General features: G+C 33.3%; 1 protein-coding gene across 1 annotated transcript in view; it reads right to left on the bottom strand.

Annotated features, from left to right (window-relative positions):
• The window catches only part of Vegfc (vascular endothelial growth factor C), a 115696-nt gene that overhangs the window by 28612 nt on the left and 59285 nt on the right, over positions 1–27799 (bottom strand). Inside the window, exons 2-3 of the mRNA XM_027927070.2 lie at positions 6354–6567; positions 4469–4659 (exon numbers count right to left, since the gene is read on the bottom strand). Of these exons, the coding sequence (XP_027782871.1) occupies positions 4469–4659; positions 6354–6567 (405 nt within the window). The remainder of the gene's footprint in view (positions 1–4468; positions 4660–6353; positions 6568–27799) is intronic.

Raw genomic sequence — 27799 nt, 5'->3', positions numbered from 1 at the left:
CCAACCACTGTGCTTGCCAAATATAAATTTGCTAAGGATACAATACACATCACCTTCTACTTGCTGAACACATGTGAGCAGAATAAGTTAACGTTTCAGACTGTCACAACATTCTATCTAATTAACGGAACAGCTCTGACAACAGTGCAAAATAGTTATTTCCTAGTTTCATTATATGGTAATGTATTTTACTGAGGTTTAAATATATTTTGCTGTAAAAATTTATGAAACATTAATTTCAAGTCCAACATAATCTGAAATGTCTTTGATAATATATGTGTTTACATTATTTCTTTAAAAAATAATGAAAAGTGGCTTGGGAGATTAAGGCAAGAGGATTGCAAGTTACAAGCCAGCCTCAGCAAATATGAAGCACTAAGTAAGACCTTGTCTCTAAATAAAATACAAAATAGGGCTGGGGATGTGGCTCAGTGGTCAAGTGCCCCGAGTTCAATCCCTGGTACCAAAAAATAAAAATAAAAAATCCCCAAAATGCCTTTTAATGTTTGAAACAGAATGTTAAATAATGCTGTTTCTGTATGTTAGAGTGAGCTTCTGCAGATGGCTGGCTTCTTTAGTCCAACACCAATGACCATGTACTAACTCCAGGACCAATGGACCCCATGGAGTTAGTTTTCCTTTATCCATCCCTATCTTCAACACAACATAAAAGTAAATATTATCATTCAGAGAATGTTTTAATCCAAATATGGGGCTGGAAAGTAGGTGACTTTTCTTTCGTTTCTACATTAATCACCAAATAATTTTCTTTCTACAAAATTTGCCATTTTTTTTTGGTTTTATCTCCTACAAATTCAACTTCTCATAAGAAAATGCACTTACAACATGTGTTTATGGAAGAGGTCAAGAAGACAGCAATTTCAAAGTCACTCATGTATTAGTTGTGGGAGACTTTGAAGCAGTTGTTATCGATTACTTCACTTAGGAATGCTTAGTGCATATGGTTTTACTTTTCAAATAATGGCTGGCTTCCTCACACAGTATGATAACCTGCCCTTCACTGAGCCCCATAAAAACATTTTTATGAAGCTTCTATTAAAAAGACAACAACTTGAGTTTATCATTACTTAAAGTACAGTGTCCTTAAAATTTATTTGATTCCAATCGATGACTGTTGGTTAAAAAAATGTGTCTGGGACTTCTAACAACGACAACAAAAACAAATAAAACAACTTTTTTTCATTGATTTCAGAAAATGTAATAGTAGGAAAATTCTTTTATAAATTTGAAGAAAATCCTCACATACTCTCATTTAAACTACACTGACAATATAATAATTTGGGAAAAAAACTTAAGCATGAGCTTTTTTGAGTTGCTGAATTAGTAAAAATGGAAACATCAATGAACATTGCCTTTGGGAGTTTCCTACCTTGCTTTATAAATCTCCTTGAATGCAGTTCCATAAACCTTTGTATTTCTCTTTTACAAAACTTAGACTACTTTTAATTATTTTATTAATGTTTATTTTCTTGGATAATTTGCAAAATCCATTTACCTACTGCAAAACATAGTATGATACGCTACTTAATCAAATTCAAGTTATAATTTTTCTTTCATTATTAATAAAAACATCTGAGTTGATTGAAGAGAAGAGCATGATATCACAAAATTCAAAGGAAGAAATGACTGACAAATATTGGCTCTCCCTTGGCATTAGCTTTTGCTGTTCTGAGGAATGACTTCTCTATTAACAAGCACACAAGGGCTTTGAATAACCTTTATCAATATGATGCTTCCTCCTAAATCGAAACTGAGAGACCCATTCACTTAGTTAAATTCTATAATTATGTGATCAACATTTTTATGGGATCTATACCTAAATAGATTCCAATTCTCAAAATCAGCATATTCAAAACTGATTGAATTAGTTGCTTTTCACTCAACCATTAATTCTATCCCACTCCAAATCTTCACTATGTACCAATGATTGCTGTTGCTCACAATAATAACCAAACACAGTGTTTTCTTTGATGTGATTTAGAGTCTAGAGAATAAAACTATCTGACAGACAGATGAGGTAATGATGCTAAAATGTGAGCAATAAAGGGTAATATATGAGCATGAAATACGTCATGAAGGTGATGTTTATATCTAGGTCTAAGGATGAGGAGAAATTAACTGGATAAATGAAGATCTGGGGATCATTTCCACAGAGCAAAGCTTTGTAAGAATGTGGAAGTGAGAGGTGCTGACATAATATAAGAGCTAAGAATTTGGGTACTGATGAAAAGTAGCTTTTAAAGAGAAAAGCAGTAACAAATGAGGCTGGAATTTAGGGAGCAGATAGATCATGAACCACCCAATAAATAATGTGAAAGAATTTTGTCTTACAGAGGGTGCCATTCAAAATGTTTAGCACCTAGTGTGTTTGCACCAATCAGATCAGATTGCCTGAGCAATCCAATTAGCAAACACCAGCTAATCAATACACTGGCTGTGTGCTAGCTCAGTTCCAAGCAAGCAATGCTATGGAATTTTAGAAAAAAAAAATCACTATTAAAATACGGCTAACAGATTGGATTGGAATAGAATGACATTAGGGGCCAGTTATTAGACTGGTCCAGGTCTAGGTGAGGGATTAACGTGGCCTATGTTACAGTGGGATCAGCAGAATGAAGACACGAGATGCATGCTAGAGATGTTTGGAAGGCTTTTTAAAAGAAGATCAAGTTGGTTTAACTAAATGGATGAATGACGATGTCATTTTCAGACAGAGACTCTAGAAAAAATGAGATTCATTTACTTGTTTGCTTGTTGAGGAGAAGGGGCTTGGATGTAACTCTGGTGTGAGACAGATTAGTGTCAAAACTGTTTAGGCAAAAGCCAAATCACAAATTCAAGTAGGTAGTATGGTTATCTGGAGAGCAGTCTACTAAATAATACTTGGGAGTCTTCAAAATGAGTAGATGAAGACATATAATGTGAGTGTGAAGAATTGGATGAGAGGTGTCCTGGGAAAAATGTTAATTTCCACCCCTAGTATCTTCAATCTCCAAGCCCACAAAAGTAACAGAACTCGAAAATGCCTCTGATGCTCCTTCTAACTGATGAAATAACATCCTCTCTGTTCTTACCTCTGTTTCTCCTCTTCCAAATCTGTCCTCAAAGCTGTCCCCAGCTTGATAGTGTAACAAATATGAGTAGTCAGTTTCTACAAAACATCTATCCCAGCCTTGGATAGCTGGCCTGTTCCTTCCTCTCCAGTATCATCTAATATACCTAGCCCTTGACCTCACTTTTTGTGCTTCCAATACTATGAGCTTCTTTAACTGTTGGGAACCAACATGCATTTTCTGTCCCAGGGTCTTTGCATATACCTTTAAGTTAGTTTTAAAGACTAATTTGCAACCACATGGAAAAATGCAGTCAAAGGAACTGAGGTAGTAATTTTAACTTTCAGTCCCATTAATATTATATTAAAATAAGAGTAGGTTTAGCTAGCTATGATCAACTAAGATGTACATGAAATTAAAATGTGACTTGCTGTCATTCCACATCATACAAGCAAATTTAACATCACATTTTTCAAAAAGTCCATTTTTTCATTTTAACCATCAAAACATAGTTTTGAATGCAGTCAGAATACTGAAGCTAGTCCACTTACCATAAGAATGGAAAAGTCTTTAAAGCAACTACAGTTTTGTCTTTCTGGGATACGCTTGCATCAGGCCAACTCACAGTACTGCCTCTGTGCAGGCAGTCAGCACCCACATGACTTCAACCAACACTTTAACATCTTATTGGATGGACTTTATGGATTATTCAAAATATTTGAGATTTAGTGTCAGAATTATCTTCCTTGCTTTTGAAAGGAACACAATAATTTTTTAAATGTAACAGCTTATTTCAACACTATGCCACTGTTTCACAGAACACATGGATATAAGTATACATTTTGGATATGTAATTTATGTTATATACAACTAGAAGATATAACCATTTAAAAGAATTTTAGTTTTAAATGAAAATGCTTTTTCTTGAAGGTCAACACATGCACACACACATATCCATATATTGTACATACATGCATAAATTTATACATATACATATAGTACATACACATACATATAATGCCCACACGAATCCACACACACACACACACACACACACATATATATATAGTGCACACATATATATCCACACACATATATACATACTGTGTACACACACACACACACACACACACACACTGCTATTTATCATTTTCTTCACTAGGTTTTGATTTCACTATATATGAACAAAGTTCATACAGCATCAATTACTTTCTTCATGATACTGTTTTATCCCAAAACAAAATATTAGACCTTTACTTCGTTCCCCTAAGAAATATTAGAAACTCTGACTTGAACAAAACTACTTCAGTGGGACCAGAAGTTTTAGTCCCACGTTCCCAGAGTCAAAGGCTCTTCCTGAGAGGGCTCTCAGAGCTGAAATAGGAAATACCTACCGTCTTGCTGAGGTAGCCTGTGCTGGTGTTCATGCACTGTAGCCCCTCACTGTTGCAGCAGCCCCCACATCTGTAGACGGACACACATGGAGGTTTAAAGAAGGTGTTTGTTGCTGCTCCAAACTCCTTCCCCACATCTATACACACCTCACGTGGCATGCATTGAGTCTTTCTCCACTCATTATCAATACCTGTCGAGTCACAGGGAAGTCTGTAAGTTACACAGAAGCCACCAAGGGGGAAAAAGCCCACAGCAGTTGGAAGCTACTCACATTTGATTTCAGATTTTATGCTTTAAGTACAATATATAAATTTAGGGAAATAGCTGTCATGATCCTAAATTGCCCTGTAAATAGGAATATGATCTAGCTAATACCAGCTAAGGATATTTTCCTTAAAAAACTCATTTCTAAAGTCATGTAACAAGCAAAGTTAGGACTGCACTTTTTAAAAAAACATTAAATCACTATTCCACAGCAATTATGTTTGATTTTTCTTATTTAAGAGAATGGGAATTTAATATAGGGATGCTTATAAGATTGCAGAAACAGAGACATGTTCATTTGCTGTTATATACTGCTTTTGTGGTCTTGAAGCAGATGTAAATGATATGATTTTATTTTCTTTTTAAAAGGAAATGTAAAAGGAAATGTAAATGAGAAATTTGCTATGGTTTTGGATTCAACTCAAAAATCATTTTCAGGCAGGCTACTTGACAATTTGGGGTAAAATCATGGCAATAGCTATGTGAAATGCAGGGTTAATTTCCATCCATCAGTCTTTGTATCTAAACTAACTTTATTTTTTTTTCCCAGGAAAATCAAATTTCCTATTCCTTTTGTGCTTTTTCTTGGAATTTTTTACTTTTTTTTTTCTTTAGTGGCTTCCTATAACGCTGTTGACTCTTTTACTGCAGTACAAATGATGTATTTCCTAAGTGTTTTTGATCTAGTTTATTTCTCCCATATTTTCCCTAAAATAAAATTTGGGGAAAACAAACTATAAAAAGACATAGACTATCGGTTATTCAACCATGAAGTCATTTTTGTTTGTTTTTGCTCTCAAAATACTTTGTAATATCAAACCTTTCAAGTAATGTCTAACAACTAAAGGGAGCTATTTTTTAAAATTAGCTCATCAATTGATAACATGCTCTTTTATGCAATATTGCAGTGTTTTGTGAGATGTATGCTAGATATCCCATCAGCTTCACAACAATCCAGCTCTGATCCAGCCATCTATCTACAAGGTGGGAGACAACAAGTAACATTTGAAAAGGTGATCTGGGTTTGTTTGTAGAGAAATTAAGCATTTCTAAGTTCAAATCAGAAAGAAAACTTAGGTAGAGTTATTTTGTAAGATATAATATACTTTAAATGATTAAACTTGCCTAGTGTGTAAACTATATCTAAATGTTTTAAAATTTATTTTTTGGTACCAGGGATTGAACTCAGGGGCACTTGGCACTGAGTTGCATGCCCAGCCCTATTTTGTATTTTAATTAGAGACAGGGTCTCACTGAGTTGCTTAATACCTCACTGTCGCAGAAGCTGGCTCTGAACTCACAATCTCCTGCCTCAGCCTCCCAAGCTACGGGACTACAGATATGTGACACCACATCCAGCAGTTTTTATAATTTGACAATGGGATATTACCCCAATTTTTAAAAATGTGTTGATACACCTGTGCCATTCTAGCTTTGAATTTCAAGAAAACTTAATACTCCAAGTGAAATTAAATAATGTTGTATATTTAAAGGATTTTTAATTTTCTATTTTCTTGACACTCATGCCATAAGGTATAAATGCTGAAATTAAAGGGCCATGCTGGCAGCCTTAAATAATTTGATATATGAGGCTCAGTATATATTTTCTTTCTCACTTACTTTTCAGGATTTCTGCATTATAATGTGCTGCAGCAAATTTTTGTGTCTCTTCTGTCCTTGTGTTGAGGTTGGGCTGTTCTTTACTGTGTTGCCAGCCTCCTTTCCTTAACTGACACTTGTACATTTTCCAGTATTCTGGGTAGAGAACAGTCATGAGCTCATCTACACTCGACACGGACCGCAACTGTTCCTCCAGGTCTTTGCCTGCATATGCCTGTCAAGGAAAAATGCAAGATCAATTACTTATCAGACTCAGGATATGGAAACAGACACATTAAAAAAAACCTTTAGGCTTAATGTTATCTATGCTATATTTGTTAATAAAAATATTGTCAATGACTCCTCACCTACTTTAATTTCTTGGTAAAATTATATTTATATTTTAATTAGTCTGAATTGCAATTAGCAATATATACTTGGTTTTTAAGACAAAATTTTTAATATGTGATTTTTCTTTTGGAAAGCATTACAATTCTTATTACACATATAGGGCACAATTTTTCATATCTCTGTATATAAAGTATGTTCACACCAATTTATGCCTTTATACATGTACTTTGTTGGGTTTTTTTGCATTAAAATTCTTAATTGATTTTAATAATGATTCTCAAAGTGGCTTATTTTATTTATCATTCTTTTACATAATTGGCAAATTTGTTAGCTTGAAAATGTATTCAAGTTTGTACTGTCCACTTATATAAAAAAAACTATACTGAAATTTATTGTTTCCTTTTTAGTTATAAGCATTGATAAAATATAATTAAGTAGGATGCTAAAAACTTAGGGATCTTACTTTCAGGGAAGCTGTTGAAGAATAAAAAATCACATAAAATAAGATTTCAAGAGTAGTGCCATAATAAAATTTATATTTTAGCAAAACCTCCCAACATTTCAAAAAAATTTTATAAGCAAAATTAATTTTGCTGTGAAAAAAACATGAGATAGTTTAAAGCAGACTAAATACACTTATAAATTGTTGCTTATTATAAGTATATCCAATTAGGGAGAAAATTCCATTGCATTTAATTAATTACCATATCTAAGAAAAAATTAATTTTTCTAACTTATGCTTTAAAATGAGAAAAAGTGGAACTTTTTTTGATTTATCTATCTTTGAAGTAAAATTCAACAGTAACTCTTTATTTTATATTGCCATGATCAGTCTATATTTTTTTTCGCAAGCACAGGAATCCATTGGATAATTGTTAAAATTGCAGTTAACTGCTTTCACCTCCCCATAAATTTCTGGGTAGGAATCAAGACTCTATGTTCATTTCAACAAGTTATAGTTCTCCTTTTCTAACTTTTGAAGAATAAAATTAACATATTTTTCTTAACAATTGAAATATTATTTAATTGAAAGTCTCTCACACTGCATTTTAAGTAATTCAAATTATTCTTATAATTTTTGTAATACATTTTCTTACATAATTACAAAACCTCCTAAAAATAAGGCAATAGATTATGAAGTATGTTCCTTTCTATTAGAGAATGAAGTTGGCAATTAATATTGGGCGTCCACTTTCTCTATCATTTGCTGTGTGATTTGAGAATGTCATTTAATTTCTTTTAGTTCTACATTATTTATATTATAAAAGTGCTGATATCAATCCATTACTTTCTGTAATATGTAGGAGGGTTCTTGATACACCATACAATTCTACAAAATAGTAAATGGAGAGGAGATCTTAGTAAGTAACATAATATCGTATCAATTTCCCAATTAAATATTTATGAAATATTTGCCTGAAGAAAATCTTACATATTACATAAAACACAGGAATCAAAAATGTTTCAGAATCTAAAAGAATAACTACTCTAGAGAAAGATTATAAAAGTACAAGTTTATAAAAATAACACATGTGAGGTGATGAACATGTTGACTGTGGTGATCATTTCACTATATATAAAAACACATATATTTATATATATAAACATCATATTGTACAGCTTGTCTTTAAAGTGTACATTTTTATTGTATAAATCACATCTTAAAGCTTATATTTAAGGCACATAATTTGATTTTATCAATCATACCTCAGTAAAATGGGGTGGGTGAGGGACAGCTATATTTGTGGTCACTGCTACCTTCTGTAAAACATCATGGCTGGGTTTTGTTAGCCTTTGCTTGTTCAATAGCCTCAAAACACAAGGAGCAACAGAGGACTGCGTGTAACTGGAGAATTGCTGAAGCTCTTGCCTTTAATACTCAGCTAAGATTAAAGTTAGGCTGTGGCCTAAGATGATCACATCAATTTCCAGAGTAGGGCTGAGTGCTCCCTCCACCAAGAGGAGCTCCAACACAAAACCAGCACACAGCTCAGAGCAAGATAACAGGGAACACTAAGAAATGGGATGGTGATGAAGGATATTCAGCTAATTATTTCTTGAAGTTTTAAGATAGAGAAATTACTCTTTGTACTTAAAAAATAAAGAAATGAAAAACACCACTATAATATTTATATCTCTTATAGAGAAAACAATCTCCCTCAAAAGGTCAACAGGAGAAAAATATGCACATAAAATTCATGAGAGAGACAAATGTAACATAAAAAATGAAAAAAAAAAACCAATAGAAGATAAACATTAGCATATCTATATTCTTGGGCTGAAAAAAGGTCTTCCTAAAGGTGGTTATTAAAAATGTATAATTTGTGTATGGTGGAAAACATTGTTGAAAAAAACCAAAGACAATGAAATAAGAAAACTTTGCAATACATATAATAGATAGAAAAGATTAAGTTCTTAATATATCGCAAAAACATAATGAAAAAAATAACTAAAATTAATAGAAAAATGGGCAGAGAATTTGAACAGAATAATCATAAAGAAAAAAGGTAAAAGTAATATATATTGGATAACAACAAAAGTGAAGGAACTATAATTCTTTCCAACACTTGTAGTAGTATACATGAGTAAAGTTATTCATAAAAAATACTGTATTGCAACTTAAAAGGACTTTAAACATGCCCAATTAAGATAGGAAATCCATTTTAGAGTTATACTTCCAATCCAAAGAAGTGATGAAATTCTTTTAGATATATGTATAAACTCATTGTGAGGCTGTCTGTATGATGATGACGACTATGACAACAACCAATATAAACAATAAAAAGTGATTAAATACTTTACGGAAAATATAAATTAGCAGAGAAATTAATATAACAGTATAAAATGATAATAGCAGTTGTATACCTTAGCCGTGAAAAATTGTTCACAACAGATTCTTTGAAAAAGTAGGGAACACAACTTATAAATTACACACACAAACGAGGATCAGACATAGAGTTTGATATTGGTACAGTCTTTTCAAAAAACAAAATTTATATATGGATACACTGTCTTGAAAGTAAAAGCTAGTTAGCAATAAAAATTATCATCTTCAAATTGTAGGATGGAGGAAATTATGCTCTTTTTATGTACTTCTGTATTTAATTTTAAATATAATTTTATAATCATAATAAAATTTTTAAAGTAATCATCTCTAAGCATATTGCATGGGATTAGTTCTCATTTCACCCTTTCTCACACACACACACACACACACACACACACACACACACATATATATATATATATATATATATATATATATATATATATTGTTTGCTGCTCTTATATTTGCATAGAGCAAGCATCTGACATATTATTTAAGTTATAACATTCATTGGCAAAAGCAGAGATTATGATATTGAATAACAATGTCTTGAAGGCTAAGTAATTCATTATTTTTTTCAAACTAGATGATAATTACTGTATTATATTTATGTGAAATAAAAACAAGTTTTAGTACCAAGAGACCCAGATTTCTATCATGAATAAGTAGATCATATTTAATTGGGAAGCATCAGATGTCATATCTTCAAACCTCATTTTATTCTGTAAAATAGAAATAATGATATTTCTCTCATATGAGTTTTTGTAATGATTCAAATATAAATTTGATATAGAAGTATAATGTATGTTTATTTGAGTTCTTTTGGATTAATACAAAGGAGTGAGACAGCTGGATCATATAATAGGTCCTTTCTAGTCATTTGAGGAATCTCTATACTGCTTTCCATAGTGCTTGTACTTATTTGCAGTTCTACTAAAATGTATAAATACACCTTTTCCCCCACATCCTTGCCATCTTTTATTATTACTTGTATTCATTTTTTAATTAATTTTTTATTTATATATGACAGTGGAATGTATTATAATTCTTATTACATACCAAGAGCACAATTTTTCATATCCCTGGTTGTATACAAAGTATAGTCACACCAATTCATGTTTCATACATGTACTTTGGATAATAATGTCCATCACATTCCACCATCATTTCTAACCCCATGCCCCCTCCCTTTCCCACAACTCCTCTGCCCTATCAAGAGTTCCTCTATTCCTCCCATGCTCACCCTCACTACCCCACTATGAATGAGCCTCCTTATATCAGAGAAAACATTTGGCATTTATTTGAGATTGGCTAATTTCACTAAGCATTATCTTCTCCAACTTCATCCATTTACCTGCAAATTCCATGATTTTATTCTCTTTTATTGCTGAGTAATATTCCATTGTGTATATATGCCACTTTTTTTCCATTCATCTACTGAAGGGGATCTATGTTGGCTCTACAGTTTAGCTATTGTGAATTGTGCTGCTATAAATATTGATGTGGCTGTGTCCCTGTAGTATGCTGTTTTTAAGTCCTTTGGGTATAGACTAAAGAGAGGGATAGCTGCGTCAAAAGGTAGTTCCATTCCCAATTTTCCAAGAAATCTCCATACTGCTTTCCATATTGGCTGCACCAATGGGCAGTCCCACCAGCAATGTATGAGTGTGCCTTTTCCCCCACATCCTGGCCAACACTTATTGTTGTTTGTATGTATAATAGCTGCCATTCTGACTGGAGTGAGATGAAATGTCAGAGAGTTTTGATTTGCATTTCTCTAATTGCTAGCAATGATGAACATTTTTTCATATCTCTGTTGATTGGTTATATATCATCTTCTGAGAAGTGTCTGTTCAAGTCCTTGGCCCATTTATTGATTGAGTTATTTGCTTTTTTGGTGTTTAGCTTTTTGAGTTCTTTATATATCCTACAGATTAGTGCTCTATCTGATCTGTGAGGGGTAAATATTTGCTCCCAAGATATAGGTTCTCTATTCACCTCATAGATTATTTCTTTTGCTGAGAAGAAACTTTTTAGTTTGAGTCTATCTCATTTATTGATTCTTGATTTTAATTCGTGTGCCAAAGGAGTATTATTAAGGAAGTTGGGACTTAATCCCACATGATGGAGATTAGAGCCAACTTTTTTTTCTCCTATTTGACGCAGGGTCTCTGGTTTTATTCCTAGGTCCTTGATCCATTTTGAGCTGAGTTTTGTGCATGGTGAGAGACAGAGGTTTAATTTCATTTTGTTTCATATGGATTTCCAGTTTTCCCAGCATCATTTGTTGAAGAGGCTACCTTTCTCAATGATTGTTTTGGACACCTTTGTCTAATATAAGATAATTGTAATTTTGTGGGTTAGTCTCTGTCCTCTATTCTGTACCATTGGTGTACCAGTCTGTTTTAGTGACAATACCATGCTGTTTTTTTGACTATTGCTATGTAGTACAGTTTAAGGTCTGGTATAGTGATGCCACCTGCTTCACTCTTCCTGCTAAGAATTGCTTTAGCTATTCTGGATCTCTTATTTTTCCAGATGAATTTCATGATTGCTTTTTCTATTTATATGAGGAATATCATTGGGATTTTGACTAGAATTGCATTAAATATGTGTAGTGCTTTTGATAATATGGTCATTTTGATAATATTAATTCTGTCAATCCAAGTGAAAGGTAGGTCTTTCCATCTTCCAAGGTCTTCTTTGATTTCTTTCTTTAGGATTTTATTCTTGATGGCTGCTATTCTAACTGGAATAAGATGAAATTTCAATGTAGTTTTTATTTACATTTCCCTGATTGCTAAGGATGTTGAACATTTTTTTTATATATTGATTGGTCATTTGCATTTCTTTTGTGAAATGTCTGTTTAGTTCTTTTGCTAGTTTATTGAATTTGTGTGTGTGTGTGTGTGTGTGTGTGTGTGTTTGTGTATGTGAGCATGTGTGCATGTGTATTAAGCAAAAAAGAATAGCAGGCAGATTTTCTTCTGTAGGTTCTCTCTTCATGCTTTTTTTTTGGTTTTGTTTTGTTTGCTGTGCAGGTGCTTTTTAATTAGAAGTCAACCCACTTATTTATTCTTGATTTTATTTATTGGGCTTTAGGAGCCTTCTTAAAGAAGTCAGTGTTTGCACCAACATGTTGGAGAGTTGACCCTTTGAATTGAAGAACTAAAATCAACATACTATAATGATACATGCATACTGCTCTTTATAGAAGCCCAATTCACAATAGCTAAGATGTGAAACCACCCTAAGTGTCCCTCAATAGACTGCTGGTTTAAGAAAATGGAGTTTTACTCAGTCATAAAGCAAAATAAAATCATGACATTTGATGGTAAATGTACGGAACTGGAGAACAGCATGCTAAGTGAAATAAGCCGGACTCACAAAGTCAAGGGTCAAATGTTTTCTCTTAAATCTGGAATCCAGAGAGCAATATGGAATTAAAAAGGGCAGGGGATTCTCATGCAAATTCAAGGGAGAACAGTGGAGCAGAGAAACGAGAATGAAGGAGAGGAAGAAGAGATAGAAAAGGGGAGAAGCAAACTAAAGAAATTAACCAAACTATGACATGTGTACGGATGAACATCACAATGAATCCCACTTTTGTGTATAATGCACCAATTGTAAAAATAAATCAATTAAAAACAAAAAAGGAAAAAAAAATTACTACTTTCTGGGTTGGCAAAAATTAAGAATGATAACAGACAGAAATGTGGAGACAGGTTTTTTTTTTAATGTGGAGAAAGGTGTACTTTCAAAAACTATTGTAGGAAATGCAATAAGGTATTATTAACTCATTAAAGCAAAAATCAGCTAATGTTTATAATACACAATGATCACCCCCCCCCCAAAAAAAAGAAGTAGAATCGACTTTTGCAGTCAGAGAGGGGATTATTTGCCAGTAACATCCTTAGAAAATAACAGCACAGTACAGAGGTTGTTTTTTTAAATAGCTGAAATTTTTACACCATTGTGAACTAAGTACTTCATATGTTCAGGTGCAATATTTCTTTAGATCTCTTTTCTGCATTTTCAAATGACTAGTCACCTAGGAATTCATCATTGTCAGCTAAGTCATATGGCTGTGCAGTGAACAGCCATCCCAGTGAATAAAGCTAGAGCTGTTTAGGGATAGACAGTAGTAGCAAGCCACGGCAAATTCACTTCATATCCTACTTTTCAGGAATTTGCAAAAGCTCTATTAATCCAGAAAGAGTTCTGACGAGGGACATATCAAAATCTTTCAAGTAGAAGAGCTTGCACATGAAAGTCCAATTTCTTCTTAATGCACTTCTGAGTCTTTATCTTCAATAATGTTTTCTAAAATGGTGAGGTCCTTTGCTTGAATATTAAGAAGTATTCCTTTTATGTTCCAAAGGGGTTTGTTATAGTTCAAAGGAGAAAATGCCTTACAAATGGATATTCAACTGGCATAAAGCCTGGAGCAATCTAAAACTGAATCTAATTTTTATTCCAATGTGGATGAATCAATTAGGTGGTACTAAAAATAATTGATATGTGACTTTTATGACAATCAGGGAAGATGCTATGGAAGGCAAAGATGAATGTGCAATGTCATCAGCCAGAAGATACAGAGAATCAGAGATAATATTTGATACACGGTGATGTCTTGCATTCTCTAGTGAAAGCTACTTGTTTGGCTTTTATTCTGAAATTAAATTCTGTTGACTCTACTTTCTTGTGCAATGGCAAAATGATCTCAGAAATATTAATGCTAACCTTTTTCCAGATATTATTGCAAAAATGACACTGAACAATTGAGACCAAAATTAACAAAAGCAATTAATTGTTCCACCCAGGGATGACTTTCCACTCCCTGACCCCCATTCCCCTGGGATGGAACAGACATTGTCACATATTTTTTGTTTTCATAACTGTGCCAGGCCTGCTGTTAAACACGCTGTAACACACAGGACAGTCTCCTACAGAAAAACAGTCTAACATGTAATGGAGCTGCTGTTGGTACACAGTGCAGTTGAGTAAGAGTGGGTTTTTCCAGGATAATTTAATTATATATGTCATTTATTAGCCTCTGAAGAACTCGCCAGAAGGTTGAAAATTTGCAAGAATTTCACTCTGCAAAATACATTACAGACATTAGGATGACTTATGAAAGAATTTAAAGTATCACTAGCAGTTGGACTTAGTAACTGTAACATTCTTGGTGAGATTTATGTATTGGTCAGGGTAACATATCATTTTCTTTTTATATAGGCATTTCTCAACAGTGTTTCACTGTTTCATGAGAATGTGATACTTGATATGTAGTATTCCTAGGTAAGTAAAATCAATGTGTTTCTCAATTATTTTCATTCCATGGTTTATTATTTCCAAACAAGTTTTACATGTTTTTAAAATATATTTTTAGAAAATCATTTTGAAATTAAAATCTGTAAGAGATTATTAAAATATTGATGTTTTAGCAAAATTGCTTTTCTTCTTGGATATTTTAAAGACCAACTGAAGCTTATGCTATTTTCTACTGAAAGTAATATTAATAATGTAATTTAAAAAAAATTAATTAATAAAAACTATTTATTTAGAAAGGTGAGTAAATCATACATATCCAGTTTATGAATTTTTACAAATTGAATTCTTATAATCAGACCCAGGTCAATGTAATGAATCCTGACTATATCCAAGGTTTCTTTATTCCCTGTCTCTTCTAAGGCCCCACCAAAGGAGAGGGGTTAGCATTTTCTGATTTCTTCTAATGTAAGTCTTTTAAAAAAAAAAAAAAAAACTCCTTTTCTAATTGACACAGATGGAATTACAATATGCAATCTTTAGGTTTGGGCTCCATTTCGCAACCTTTTATTTCTGAAATGGATCCTTATTGAAGCAGTTAGATTTGCTGTTCTCTGGTTTTCCACTGCATGAACTACTGAAATTGATCTAATCTAGGCATTATGTATCTTTTTCTGAAAGTATCATGCATTTTAGGGTATTTATTATCACAAATGGAATTGATGGCTCATGGAAATAAGCATATACTTAGCTTTACAGATATGGCCAAACCAGTTTTCAAAGTAATTTTGTCAATTTATATGCTGAGGGCTACAGAAGAATCCCCTTGCGCATATCTTTGCCTATAGCTGGTATTATTGTTTTTAATTTTCATTCATTCCATTGTGATAATCATTGTGGTTTAATGCATAGCTCCTATATTGAATACTCTTTCATCTGTTATTTGGATATTTGGTTTGTCTCTTTTAAGAAATGCCAACTAAAAGCTTTCATTCCTTCATTTCTATTGGTTATTCTGTTATTGATTTGTTGAGAGTTCTTAATATAGTCTGAATTTAAGTTTTTCTCAGAAGTGGGCATATATGTTGAAAACACATTCCTCTACTGTTAAGTTGTATTTCACTCCACTCAGTAGTGGTTTTTGATGACCAAAAGTTCTTATTATTAATGATGTCTGAATATGTTCTTTATGGTTAATGCTTTTGATATATTCTTTTAAAATCTTCAACTATCTCAAGGTAATGAGACATTCATCACAAGGTAAATATTATCCTACATTATCTTCTAGGAGCTTTATAATTTTACTTTTCATATTTGGGCCTACTATAAACATAGAACTAATTTTCTTAGTATAGTGTGAGGTAGGGGTCAAGATCCTTCTTTTTCTCATATTTAACTCGTTCACCATCATTCACTGAAAATTCTCTCCTTTGGCTACAGCACTGAATTGGTCCCTTTACTGTGAAACACATGCTGAATTTTTTTGGACTTTTAAATTTCTTTCTTTTATCTTTTTTTCTACCCTTATGCCAGTGTCACACTATAAGAGCTTTATAATTAACCTTGATATTAAACATATTATTCGGTTTACACCTGTAGTGCCCCAAGTTTTAATAATGTCACTGATTTACAAAATTTTGAAATTTCATTTCCTTTCTCTTATATGACTAATCTGTTATGGCTTCTGAAAAAAAAAAAAACTTGAGGTACTTGTTGGTACTAATTAATATAAGTGAAATAAAAATCCTAGTGCCTTGTATATGCTGGGTGGTGGAGAACAGTTACACAGTAGTTTGTAATATAGTAATAGTGGTAAATACATGGACAATAATTACATTAAAGGAAATTCACTTGACTTTAATAATTACATTAAATGATATCCATAACAAGTTCAATTCTCTAGGTATAATTTATTATTAATTTTTAAAACCTATACCCCTTGTGAAATATTAATTTTCCCAATCATGTGTACATGTTATTTAAAAATGACATCTAACATACCCCAAAATACATTTCTAACACAATGTCTGTCTGAATTATGAGTTTTCTCAGAATACTATGAACATATATTTTGGGCATAGATACACCTGCATTTGAATCTTAGCTTTTTCTACTTACTCTGTGTGTGTGACTTTTGAGGTTCATCTCACCTGAAATATGGGGAGAAATGTAACAATTAAATGAGCTACTGTGAAATAAGGTATGGGAATAGCCAAATGCTTATTTATGGTAAGTCTATTTTTAAAGTTCTTTTCTATATTTATTTGTATTTTAAGTTTGTCTTTTTCCTTTTTTTTTCCTCCCCTGGTTAAGGTTGAGCTGAATGTACTAAATCAACCACTTTATATAGACAGTATTTTCTCCTCTAATGTTTCTATTTCAAAAAAAAAATTATCAGTCCTCAATTATTTTTATTTAATTATGTCCCTTTATACAGAAGAGCTGTGTCTACTTGCTGAAAAGATTCACACAGGAGACATGCAATAAATATGCCAAACACTTGAGCTTTTTCTCAGATGGGTATAATGTGATCAAAGACAAGGTAATTTCAAGAAATCATTGGGCTCCTCATTATCACCAAAGGGTCTTCTTTGTGGGATCTAGAGACCTGGATAATCAGGGGCCATTACGCCTATGAGGATGTAGGAGAAAGAATAGAGACAAAAAGATTTATAGAGAAAAAAATATACTGGAAAAACATACCCTGACTTCTCAAGAGAATAAATAGACAGAATCAAAAGATTCAGAAACTGGAACTGCAGCTCCTGATTTTTAGTGATTTCTAAAGTGGTTGTCATGTAGCCACTCTTGTGCAAAGTGCTGGGCTAATACAAAAATGCAACAGCTTCCACCATTTCTGCAACTGTTACATTTTGGCAAAAAAAAATCAGATGCACCCTGAATTGAGACATTCCTAAATCCTCTATAGTCCAGAGGGATTGGCATCATGAACATACATTTTTTTAAAATAAAAATGACAACAGTAAATACCATCTTATACATTTAAATACAATGAATGCATTTTAGCCAAAAAGCAAGAGCCTCCTCAGGAATTTTCCAGGGTTTACTGAGAGTGTCTTCAGTGGTGGTTAAGATCAAAATAAGAGCTGTCATAAGGCCTGGCATAAATGGTGATGGTGAGTGAGATTAGAAGCCTACACACTCTTGAAGTTTAGGTTTTAATTACCTTGTAGGAATTTAAGGTGACACCTGTTTTTCTTATTATTCTCATTTCCAATGCATCCTATTGCCGCAGTCTGGCTGGGCACAAATCACGAGCCACTGAAGCAGGAACAAACTTTATTTTTAAACTGCAGGAAAACACTTCACACAGCTCCCGGGGAATCCTCTCGAACGCGCCACGAGGCTTGTCCAGGAACCCCCAGCCGGAACTATCTCTCCCGGAAATCCCTCCTCCTGCACTTCCCCAACCAATGGGAACTCTCGGGGAATCCCCGGAAATCCCCACGAGAACTCCAAAATAGTGCAAGAACTCAAAAGTTGCGGCAGAGGCGGACAGGCAGAGGCGCCTGTCAATCAATACTGTTGGCAAAATGCCAGGGGCCATACAGACTCAGCCGTGGCTCTCAGCATCCTATGCCCATATTTCCAATGCATCTTATGTCACTGTTGTTAAAGCACAGTTATAACCACTTCCTTAATTCCTCTAAAGTCTCTCTTGGTATCCCATTAACTAATGAACAAAGCCCATATACATTTTGTTGTTTTGGATTTTCTTTTTTAAAATAATTTTTTAGTTGTTGATGTACTTTATTTTTATGTAGTGCTAAGAACTGAAACCAGTGCCTCACACATGCCAGGCAAGCACTCTACCACTGAGCCACAACCCCAGCCCTGGAAGTCTTAATAAGTTTTTTTAAAGTATAGATGATGACGATGATGATAATGATAACCCCAAGCTTAAGTTTCCACATTAATAAAATGTAGATAATGAAATGTACCTTGAGAAGCTGCTGTTAAAATGTTTACAATGATATTTGTAAAGCATAAAAGAAGGTGGCAGCAAAATAATTAGTCACCTGCCTCTAATAAAATATTTTAATTAAATGTCAAAGGAGAGAAATATTATGATTTTATGACTTTTACTTAATGCCAATATGTGCCAAGGAATGTTCTAAGCATGTTATTTGGAAACTCAGCCTCTTTTCTCATAAAGTTTATAAATTAGGCATTATATGTTTATTTTGAAAGCTGAAAAAATGATCAGTCCCTTGAATTCATTCTTTCCAAGGAATTTGCAAATTTTAAGGCATACCTGTTTTGTATGTTGCAATTAATTACAGATGAATTTCTTGTTGCTTATGTGCTTCTGTGTCTAAAGGATTCCAGATTAGTTACTAAAGTGGCAGAGAGGGGAACTTGTTGCTATGAAACAATGTTGAGTAAAACAATGTTGAATTATTTAACCAGAAGTACTTTGTCTAAAAACATAAAAGTTCATTTTTGCTTTCTACTAACCACTGAGCTATGAAATTTCTCTGCAGATAAAATCCATTTAGTAATTTTCTTTCGAAGTAACAAAAATATAAAGTCTATATATAATTTTCTCCATAAATTAATTTACTCATCTACTTATATTCTATAATATGGGCTTCGGACCACAATTATACTCTGGTTCTGGAAGGAATGTGTGTGTGTGTGTGTGTGTGTGTGTGATGTGCAGTGGTAGGCAGCTGGAAATTATATATTTAGTAAATATATTTACTAAATATATTTACTAAATATATATTTAGTAAATAAGCAAGCTGGAAAAATTGAAGACTGCCACCATATCTAGCTCATTATTAAGAATTTTAAAAATTCTTTCTTTTGTTTTGGGTAATGGGGCACTTCACCACTGAACTACATCCCCAGACCTTTATTTACCCCTGTGGTAAGTGTATCTTATTATTTTTAATTTCTTTTTAGTTATATATAACATCAGGATACATTTTGACATAATCACAATCACAGAAGCATGGAATGTAACTTGCATTAATTCAGTCCTCAGCACTTCCCACTTCCTCTCTTCTCCCTCCCCTTACCCTCTTCCCTCTAATCTACTGTTCTATAATTCATAGTATTTTTATCAGATATTTTTTTTCAGGCAGGATATTACTAAGTTTCTGAGATTCTTGCTATATTGTTGAGGCTGGTCTTGAACTTGCAATCTCCCTTGCCTTAGTCCCAAATCCTAGGATTACAGGAACTGGGAATACAGGTGTGTGCCACCATGCCTGGTTTGAAAGGTTTTTGTTTGTTGTTGGGTTTTCTTAATCCCCCAGCCCCATGTTCACCCCATGTCAGTATCACTTAGGCAGTTTTGGCTAAAGATACTACCTTCGGGAAACCAGACACTCCTACATCAAGCCAGGTTCTCCTAAATCCTTACCTGCTTACTTCAGGAACAGCTTCACAACCCTCTGTCTAGTGTCAATATTTCTTTATGGAAACACCATGCCAGGATGCATTTCTCAATTTTGTGCTACTTCTAAGTTAACCATGATATCTCAGTTAGCAATGCTCTTTAAGTTAATAATGATTCCTCTATGCAATTTGTCTTTTATATTTCCAGCAGGTATATCCTTGTAGATAACAGTACAGATAGGGGGAGCATAACGGAAGAAAAATTCCTCATTTAAAAAAATGAAATGTTTAAAAACATGCTGATGAATTCTAGTAATGAGTTATTTGCTGCAAATATCCTGGTATTGACAAATCATAATCTAGATAAATAAGTACTAGATTGAAGACTTAGCTCACCTTTAACACCCTCACCGACCTCTCAGAAGTATGTAGATGAACAAAAGTGCATTCACATTAATGAAACTTTTGATCAGTCTTCATAACCTGAAGCTTATATTTCAGTTTATGGACAGTGCAATTGTAGGCCAAATTTTATTCCAATTTTAAAGTAATCTCTGAATATAAGATTTAGAGTTAAATATTTGCATTCTATAACACCGTGTATCAATAAATTGAACTCCTGTTTAAAGTTTCACTAGAAGAAACTATCCATTTAAAGGATACAAAAACTTTAAACATTTGACTCTCTTCTACTTCTGTATGCAATTAGCTTTGTGACCCTAAAATATGACCGCGGCATTAGCGAACTCGGTTAATCTAATTCAGGTAGTTACATTCAATGTTATTACTAATGTTTGTTGGAAACTTTCTGTATGGCAAGTGCACTTAACCAAACTCAATTTCATTTTATGATAAATGGAACTAATGTTCTTTACTTTATCCCTCCCTCAAAAACAAATATACTCTCAAAAAAATCAAGGGATCTAGTTGACTTCATTGAGAGAGGGGGTGGTGGTGGTGGTGTGGGTGGTGGGTATCTGTCCAGGGGAAAAGCAAGCCAATCATATTTACTCACTAATGAAATTAATATTTATTGGATGTTTAAATGGAAGAAGTGCCATGAAAAGTCTAGAATGAAATCAGAAATACTTCCTCAAAAGGGACATGTGACATGCACAAAATACAAGCAGAGAGACGGTAGTAGGTACCATGAAGGAACGACAGTAAAGTTCTTTGGGATTTCTGAGGAAGGGCAGTATTTCTGGTGGTGGCAGACAGGAAAGGCTCTTGAAGCAGCTCACTCTGGATTCTTACTTCTAATACAATAGAGAGCAGCCATGTGCAGGTGAGGAGCAGAGGCGCATACACCAAACAAAGCCATTTTCATACAAAGGATATGACACTATTGTCAATTGCTCTGAAAATATATAATTTTTTGATTTTTCAAAATGGGTATATAAAAACTTAGAAACTTGATTGTAGTTAGTCTCATGCTGACACTGTCTCTTTTCTGGGGCAAACTGTAGGCAGGCTCCTCTGAGGCCTTTTCTTTGGACTCCAGTGTCCATCTATGAAGAATCGAGTTGCTGCAGTTTGGATCCTGATGACCTGCTTTCAGAAAGTCACTAGTTAAGTGCACTTATCAAGAATTACCCTACTCTTGATGTCTCCTGTTAGTAATTTTCATCTGTATCCAAACTGCTTCTTGACTATAAATTCACTTACTCTTACCGTATTCAGAGCTGAGCCTGATCTTTCTCCCCTGTAGCAATCAATACTCTGGCACATACTGCAGCAGTCCTGAATGAAGTCTTTGTTTCCATTTTAACAAGTGTCAGAATTTTTTTTAACACTGCTCACCATCAGTTCATGAGTTACTTGCCAATTTATGCTCATCCTAATTCCATACCATCTCCACTTGCTTTGATCTCCCATGTCTGCTTTCAGTGGATAAACTTGCCTCATACATCATAGAGAGAACAGGAGATTAAATAGAGACTCACATATACACATCCCACCTCCCAAGCTCCTCCTCCTTTGAGGACAAATAATCAAATGCTTCTCCTCAACCTCTCCAAAGCCACTAATACCACAGGCACTTGGATCATGTCTGTTCTTGCTGTAGCAACACTTGATTCCTTCTGTTATTGCCCTCTCTTCAGCAATCTCTCTTTCTCCTCTCTCTCTCAAATATAGTATTCTATTGGCAGGAAGACTTGTTTTTTTCACAAATTAAAAAAAAAAAAAGAAAGCCAGAATATGCAAAGAATATACCAACAACCAGAAGGAAAATTCTGCGTATGTCCATATCCTTACTGAAGTACTACCATTTTTGTTTTCAGATCTCCTTAAGAGATTAAATTTTTGAATGGACAGCCTATACTTCCACTAGTCTCCATTTCCCAGCCCCTTCTCAGTCCCTGTGCCCACTATTCTACTGAAACTCGGTCACCCAAACTTCCATTTGAAGTCTTCTTTAAACCACCCTCTTTACCTCTATTCCATGGGCCACTGTGTTATTATTATTCTATTAAAACCATGTGTTCTTTCTCTCCCTAAGACCATGTCCCTCTACTATTTCTTCCCTTTTAGTGTCTATTATTATCAGCAATCTATGTTGATTTCTCCTATTCATGATCCCAAATTTGAATTCTAATAGTTCCTGTATTTTCACCTTAATATTCATTTGTGAATACTCTCATTCATTCCTGACCCTGCCCAAATGATCAATCTGAGGACTAAAAGGTGTATATATGCAGCCCAACTCTTCCTTAAAATCATAAGCCATTATATTTCTCAAGATCTCATTCCTAAAATGTAAAAACAGAATTCATCAGTTTCCTCAGTCCATTTATATCCAGTTTTTCCCATCTAATTAAATCTTACTAAACCATTATTCAAAAGCCTGGGAATGACACCTACTATATCCTTTTCCCTTACTCCTAAATATATTGTATCATAAAATCTCAATAATCCTACTTCTAAGATATGGCAAAGCTCCCATCAGCTTTGGCCTGATTCGGTTGCTCTGTGGATCCCTCCAATTCTCTCTCTACACAGAAATCAGAGGATCCTAGATGGACACCATTGAATTGATGCCGCAGAGCAGTCTAATCTGAGCTGGTGGGTTACTATCACAGGCCCTGGATGATCTGGCCCCTGATCAACCTCGAGGTGTCTCCAGTTTCATCTCACAACATTCCCACCCTCAATCTTTGAACTTCTGTGTCTTAAAAACTCCAAGTTTAAGATTAAAAGCTTATCAAAATCTGCTCCCTTTCTTGGAATTATATTGTCCTGGCACTGTGGCTGGTGCCTTCCTTAAGATTTCAACTAAAATGCCCAATAATCAGTGCAGCATTCCACCCACTGTAACCAAATGTCCTGATTCACCTTCTTGTTTCCTTCATATCATTTCAGACATTGTAATACTAGCTCATTTATTCTTTGTTTTATTTCCTCTTAATGACTCCTCTATGTGGCTGATTTTCGGCCTACTATAGACATACTCTCTTGTAGTACAGCTGCCATATGATATTCACAGAAGGAATAAATGAAAGAAGGGTAGGTACAAGCAAATTCCCTTCATTTTACATGTTATCAAGCAACTTTACAGCTAATACTTTCCTAAAAAACAAAGTACAACAGAAAAAAAAACAAAACATTTAAGGGTAATTTAATTCAAATTGTGTTAAATTTGCCAAAAAAGTAACTATTTATAATGACATACTTATTTTTTATTTATTTCTGTTGTTGGGGGGAACATCTACATTAGCATGTTTATAGTAGCACTATTCACAATAGCCAGGATTTAGAATCAACCCAGGTGTCCAAGACATATTTATTTTCTTAAAGTAAGGTTTCATTTTAGAAACTGTTCCCTATTTGGTCTGAATTGAGAAATAAAAACTAAATATTGCTTACTTTTCAGAGCAAATACTAAAAAATGGCAGCATATTTGCATTTTAGCTAGTTTTTCCATCACGATATTACTGAAGCTCTTAGACTATTTAAATCCAAAGGTAGGAAAATAAATATATAGAATTTATATTCCTTTAATCTGATTTTTCTTTATTTTCAAACTCAAAATTAAATATAATAGTCGTGTATTAGAAGTTTTAAAATACTCTAATTAAGTAGAATGCAATAAAGAAGAAAATAAAATGGATGGGAGAAAGGAGTACATGAAAGCCTGATTTAAAGATGCTTCATAGAAAGTAACAAAACAATATTTTTAAAATATGAATATTAATTTATGAAAGTTATATTCAGGAAAAAACCCTTCACTTTACATTTTTTTACATGTAAATTTTCAAGACACTTAATTTCTTCCTCTGTACAATGCAAAGAGAATTAAATTAATAGATGGTCTAAGACATGTATTCTAAAAGTCAGAAATTTGGGGATAAATAGGAAAGATATAATTATACTGCACTGAAATATAACACATTTAGCTCCCTTTATCTCTCACCCCATAAAACATAAGCTTATCAAAATCATCACAGAGCTTTATAAAGCTGCCAGTGATTCAGTGTCAAATAAAGCCCATGATATTAAAGAAATACCTTCTTTTGTACTATCTCTGTACCTCTGATACACAGAGCTTTATTGGATTGTCACTTACCCAAGTGGTCCAAACCTCTTATTAGCTAAATAAAAAATAGTAGTTTGTTACTACTGCCATTTCATCTGAATGAAAAGCTGAGTATACTAGAAGTAAAGGTGAAAAGAATATAAGGCAGTGATTGCAAAAGACCTAATGCAAAAATGTACCAAAATGAAGAAGCAAAACCAATGATCACAAAATCTGCCTGGAGGTAGGGAATATGAATTCAGCATCCATGAAGAATAATTTGTATAACCTCACCATGTAATGGGAAAACCACAGACACAACCTCCTTCTCAGGTGTTGATTCTTGCAACAGTCCATGTGCAATAGTAGTCATTGGTCATGACAAATACATAATGTTAAACCTTTTTAGTTGGTTTTCTTTTTTGCCAGACAACTAATATTTCTACACATATTTTAAGCTTGCTGGCCTCAGAGCTAAAACTAAGCCAATTATAGAGAAAAAATTAATCTTTCAATTCCTGGTTTAGCTTAGAAGATTGGAAGCAGGTATATAGCTCTTCTTCCTTTCCTAACTGTACTGAAGTAAGAGTAATACATTATAACCAGAGACAGAAAGTAAGGAGACAAAGGCATATGAAAGAAAGTGTATAGTTTTATAGATGAAAAATCATTAATGTTACTCAAAGAGAAAAAGTTGAATTCCATGAGTCTGCAGATGGGGACAGCTTTAAAAGGCAAGCCATTTTATGCCCCTGATCCACAGACATATTGACACACCAGGTACTATGCAAAATGGAGATGAATAAACAGACAAAAATGGGAAGTTTGATTAAAGTTTGCACAGAGACTAATTTGGTCTTTGGATCCCTCATCTACCAACCCATCAAGTCAAACAACTACAACTCTACCCACTCATATATTTATTAGATCTAAACAATAAATAAGCTGAACTGGCAAGTAAAATCTTCCTAAAATGGGAAGTCCAAGCCCAGATGGACTTGACTGGTAAAAATATTTAGGGGAGAAATAATACCAGTTCTACACATCCACTTTCCAACAAATCGAATGGGATTAAAAACTCACCTTATTCAATGATGTCATTATTAGCTTGACAGCAGTTAGAGAAACACATGGAGAAAAAAATGAGACCTCAGAGGCATATGTTTTTAGAAACACAGAAGCAACAACTTGACTAGCAAAGCATCAAAATTAATCTATAATATATAAATATGGATTATAAACTATGAAAAACTGGGATTTAGCCCATAAGTGCAAGGTTATTTTAACATCTAAAAATCATTCTAAAAAATAAACCATATTAACAGAATAAGGAAAAATATCACATGAACTATTTAACAAAATACAATATTCAATCTTCATAAAAACTGCCCAGTAAGCTAGAAATATAATGGAATGCCCTCAATATTAATAAGGGACAGCTATGAAACACTCACAGTTAATATCATACCAGATGGAAGACTGAATGCTTTCCTCTGTAGTATGAAGCAAGGCACAGATGTGTGCTTGCACTGTTTTGATCCAACATGAAGACTATAGGTAATGCAATTATGCAAATGAATCAATTTGCATACAGTAAAACTATCTGTATCCATGGACTACATGATCTTGCATATGGAAATTTTTAAGAAATTTACAAAAAAATTCTAGAAATGATAAATAAGTTAGCAAAGTCAGAAGACATGAGACCAATATACATTTCTATGTACCAGCAATGAACAATCAAATTGTAATCAAGAAAATAGTTAATTCATAGGAATGTACAAAAGAGTAAAAGTCTTTGGAATCAATATATCTAAAGATGTACAAGACCTATACAGTAAAAACTATAAAAACTAACTCAGAGAAATTAAAGATCTAAATAAATGGATAGATCTGTTCATGGATAGGAACACTCAATATCACTAAGTTGACATTTTTCCAAAAACTGATCAATGAATTAAATTCAGTCTCTATCAAAATCTCAATAGGAATTTTTGTAGAGATTGCAAACTGATTCCAAAGTATGTTCAAAGAATCCAGAATAGCTGAATTAATTCTGAAAAAGAGCAAAGTTGGAGGACTCATATCTGGTCTCAAACTTTCTCTAAAGTAATATAAATCAGGACCATTGAAATTGGCTTAAAGACAGATAAGCAGAAAAGACTTAGAGAATGTAAAACAATCCCTTCTCCCCACTCAAACCTTATATTTATGGTTGACAGATTTTTGTCAAAGGTACCAAGACAAACCAAAGGGCAATGGATAGTTTATTCAACAGATAATGCCAGGACAACTGGTCAATCACATGCAAAAGCAAAAGTAAGCAAGACAACAACAAAAACACACCTTTACTTCTCACCATACTCAGAAATTAACTAAGACAGATCACTTACTTAAATGCAAGAGTTCAATCTATAAAACTGCAACAAAATGCAATTTAATCTTTATAAACTTGGAATAGGTTAAAATTTCTTAGATATAACATTAAAAGTAGAATTTGAAAAAGAAGTTGGACTTCATCAAATTTGAAGTTTTGTTCTTCAAATAAAACCATTACAAAAATTAAAAGACAATCCAAAATTGTGGATAAAATGTTTGCAAATTGTATATCTGATAAAGAAATTATAGCTAGAATATATAAAGAACTTTTACAAACCAATAAGATGACAAACCCAAGTTTTGAACAAAAAGCACAAAATATTTGAATGGCTATTTCACCAAAAATTATATCCAAATGGCAAATAGGCACATTAAAATATTCAATATTAATGATATTCTCAGACACCTCACCAAAGGATGTAAAGAGATGGCAAATAAATAAGAAATATGATTGCTTATTAGGGAAACACTTATTAAAATAGCAAGATACCAATTCATACCCACTAGAATGTATAAAATGAAAAATACAATGCTAAGTGCTAACAAGTATGTGCAGTGATCAGAATTTCCATATATTGCTGTGACAATGTAAAAATTGGCAGTCACTTTTTGCTAAAGCAGTTGGGTAGTTAGTTCCCTATAAAGTTAAATGTTTACTTACCAAAAATTTCACTGGAGGCATTTATTCAAGTGAAATGACCATTTATGTTGACACAAAGAATTCACATAAATGCATTTATAAACTTTATTTATAATCAT

The sequence above is a fragment of the Marmota flaviventris genome, chromosome 3 (genome assembly GCF_047511675.1).
Source record: "Marmota flaviventris isolate mMarFla1 chromosome 3, mMarFla1.hap1, whole genome shotgun sequence".
NCBI classification, from domain to species: Eukaryota; Metazoa; Chordata; class Mammalia; order Rodentia; family Sciuridae; genus Marmota; species Marmota flaviventris.
Note: the sequence above shows the minus strand (reverse complement) of the source record. Positions and strands in the feature narration are given on the sequence as shown.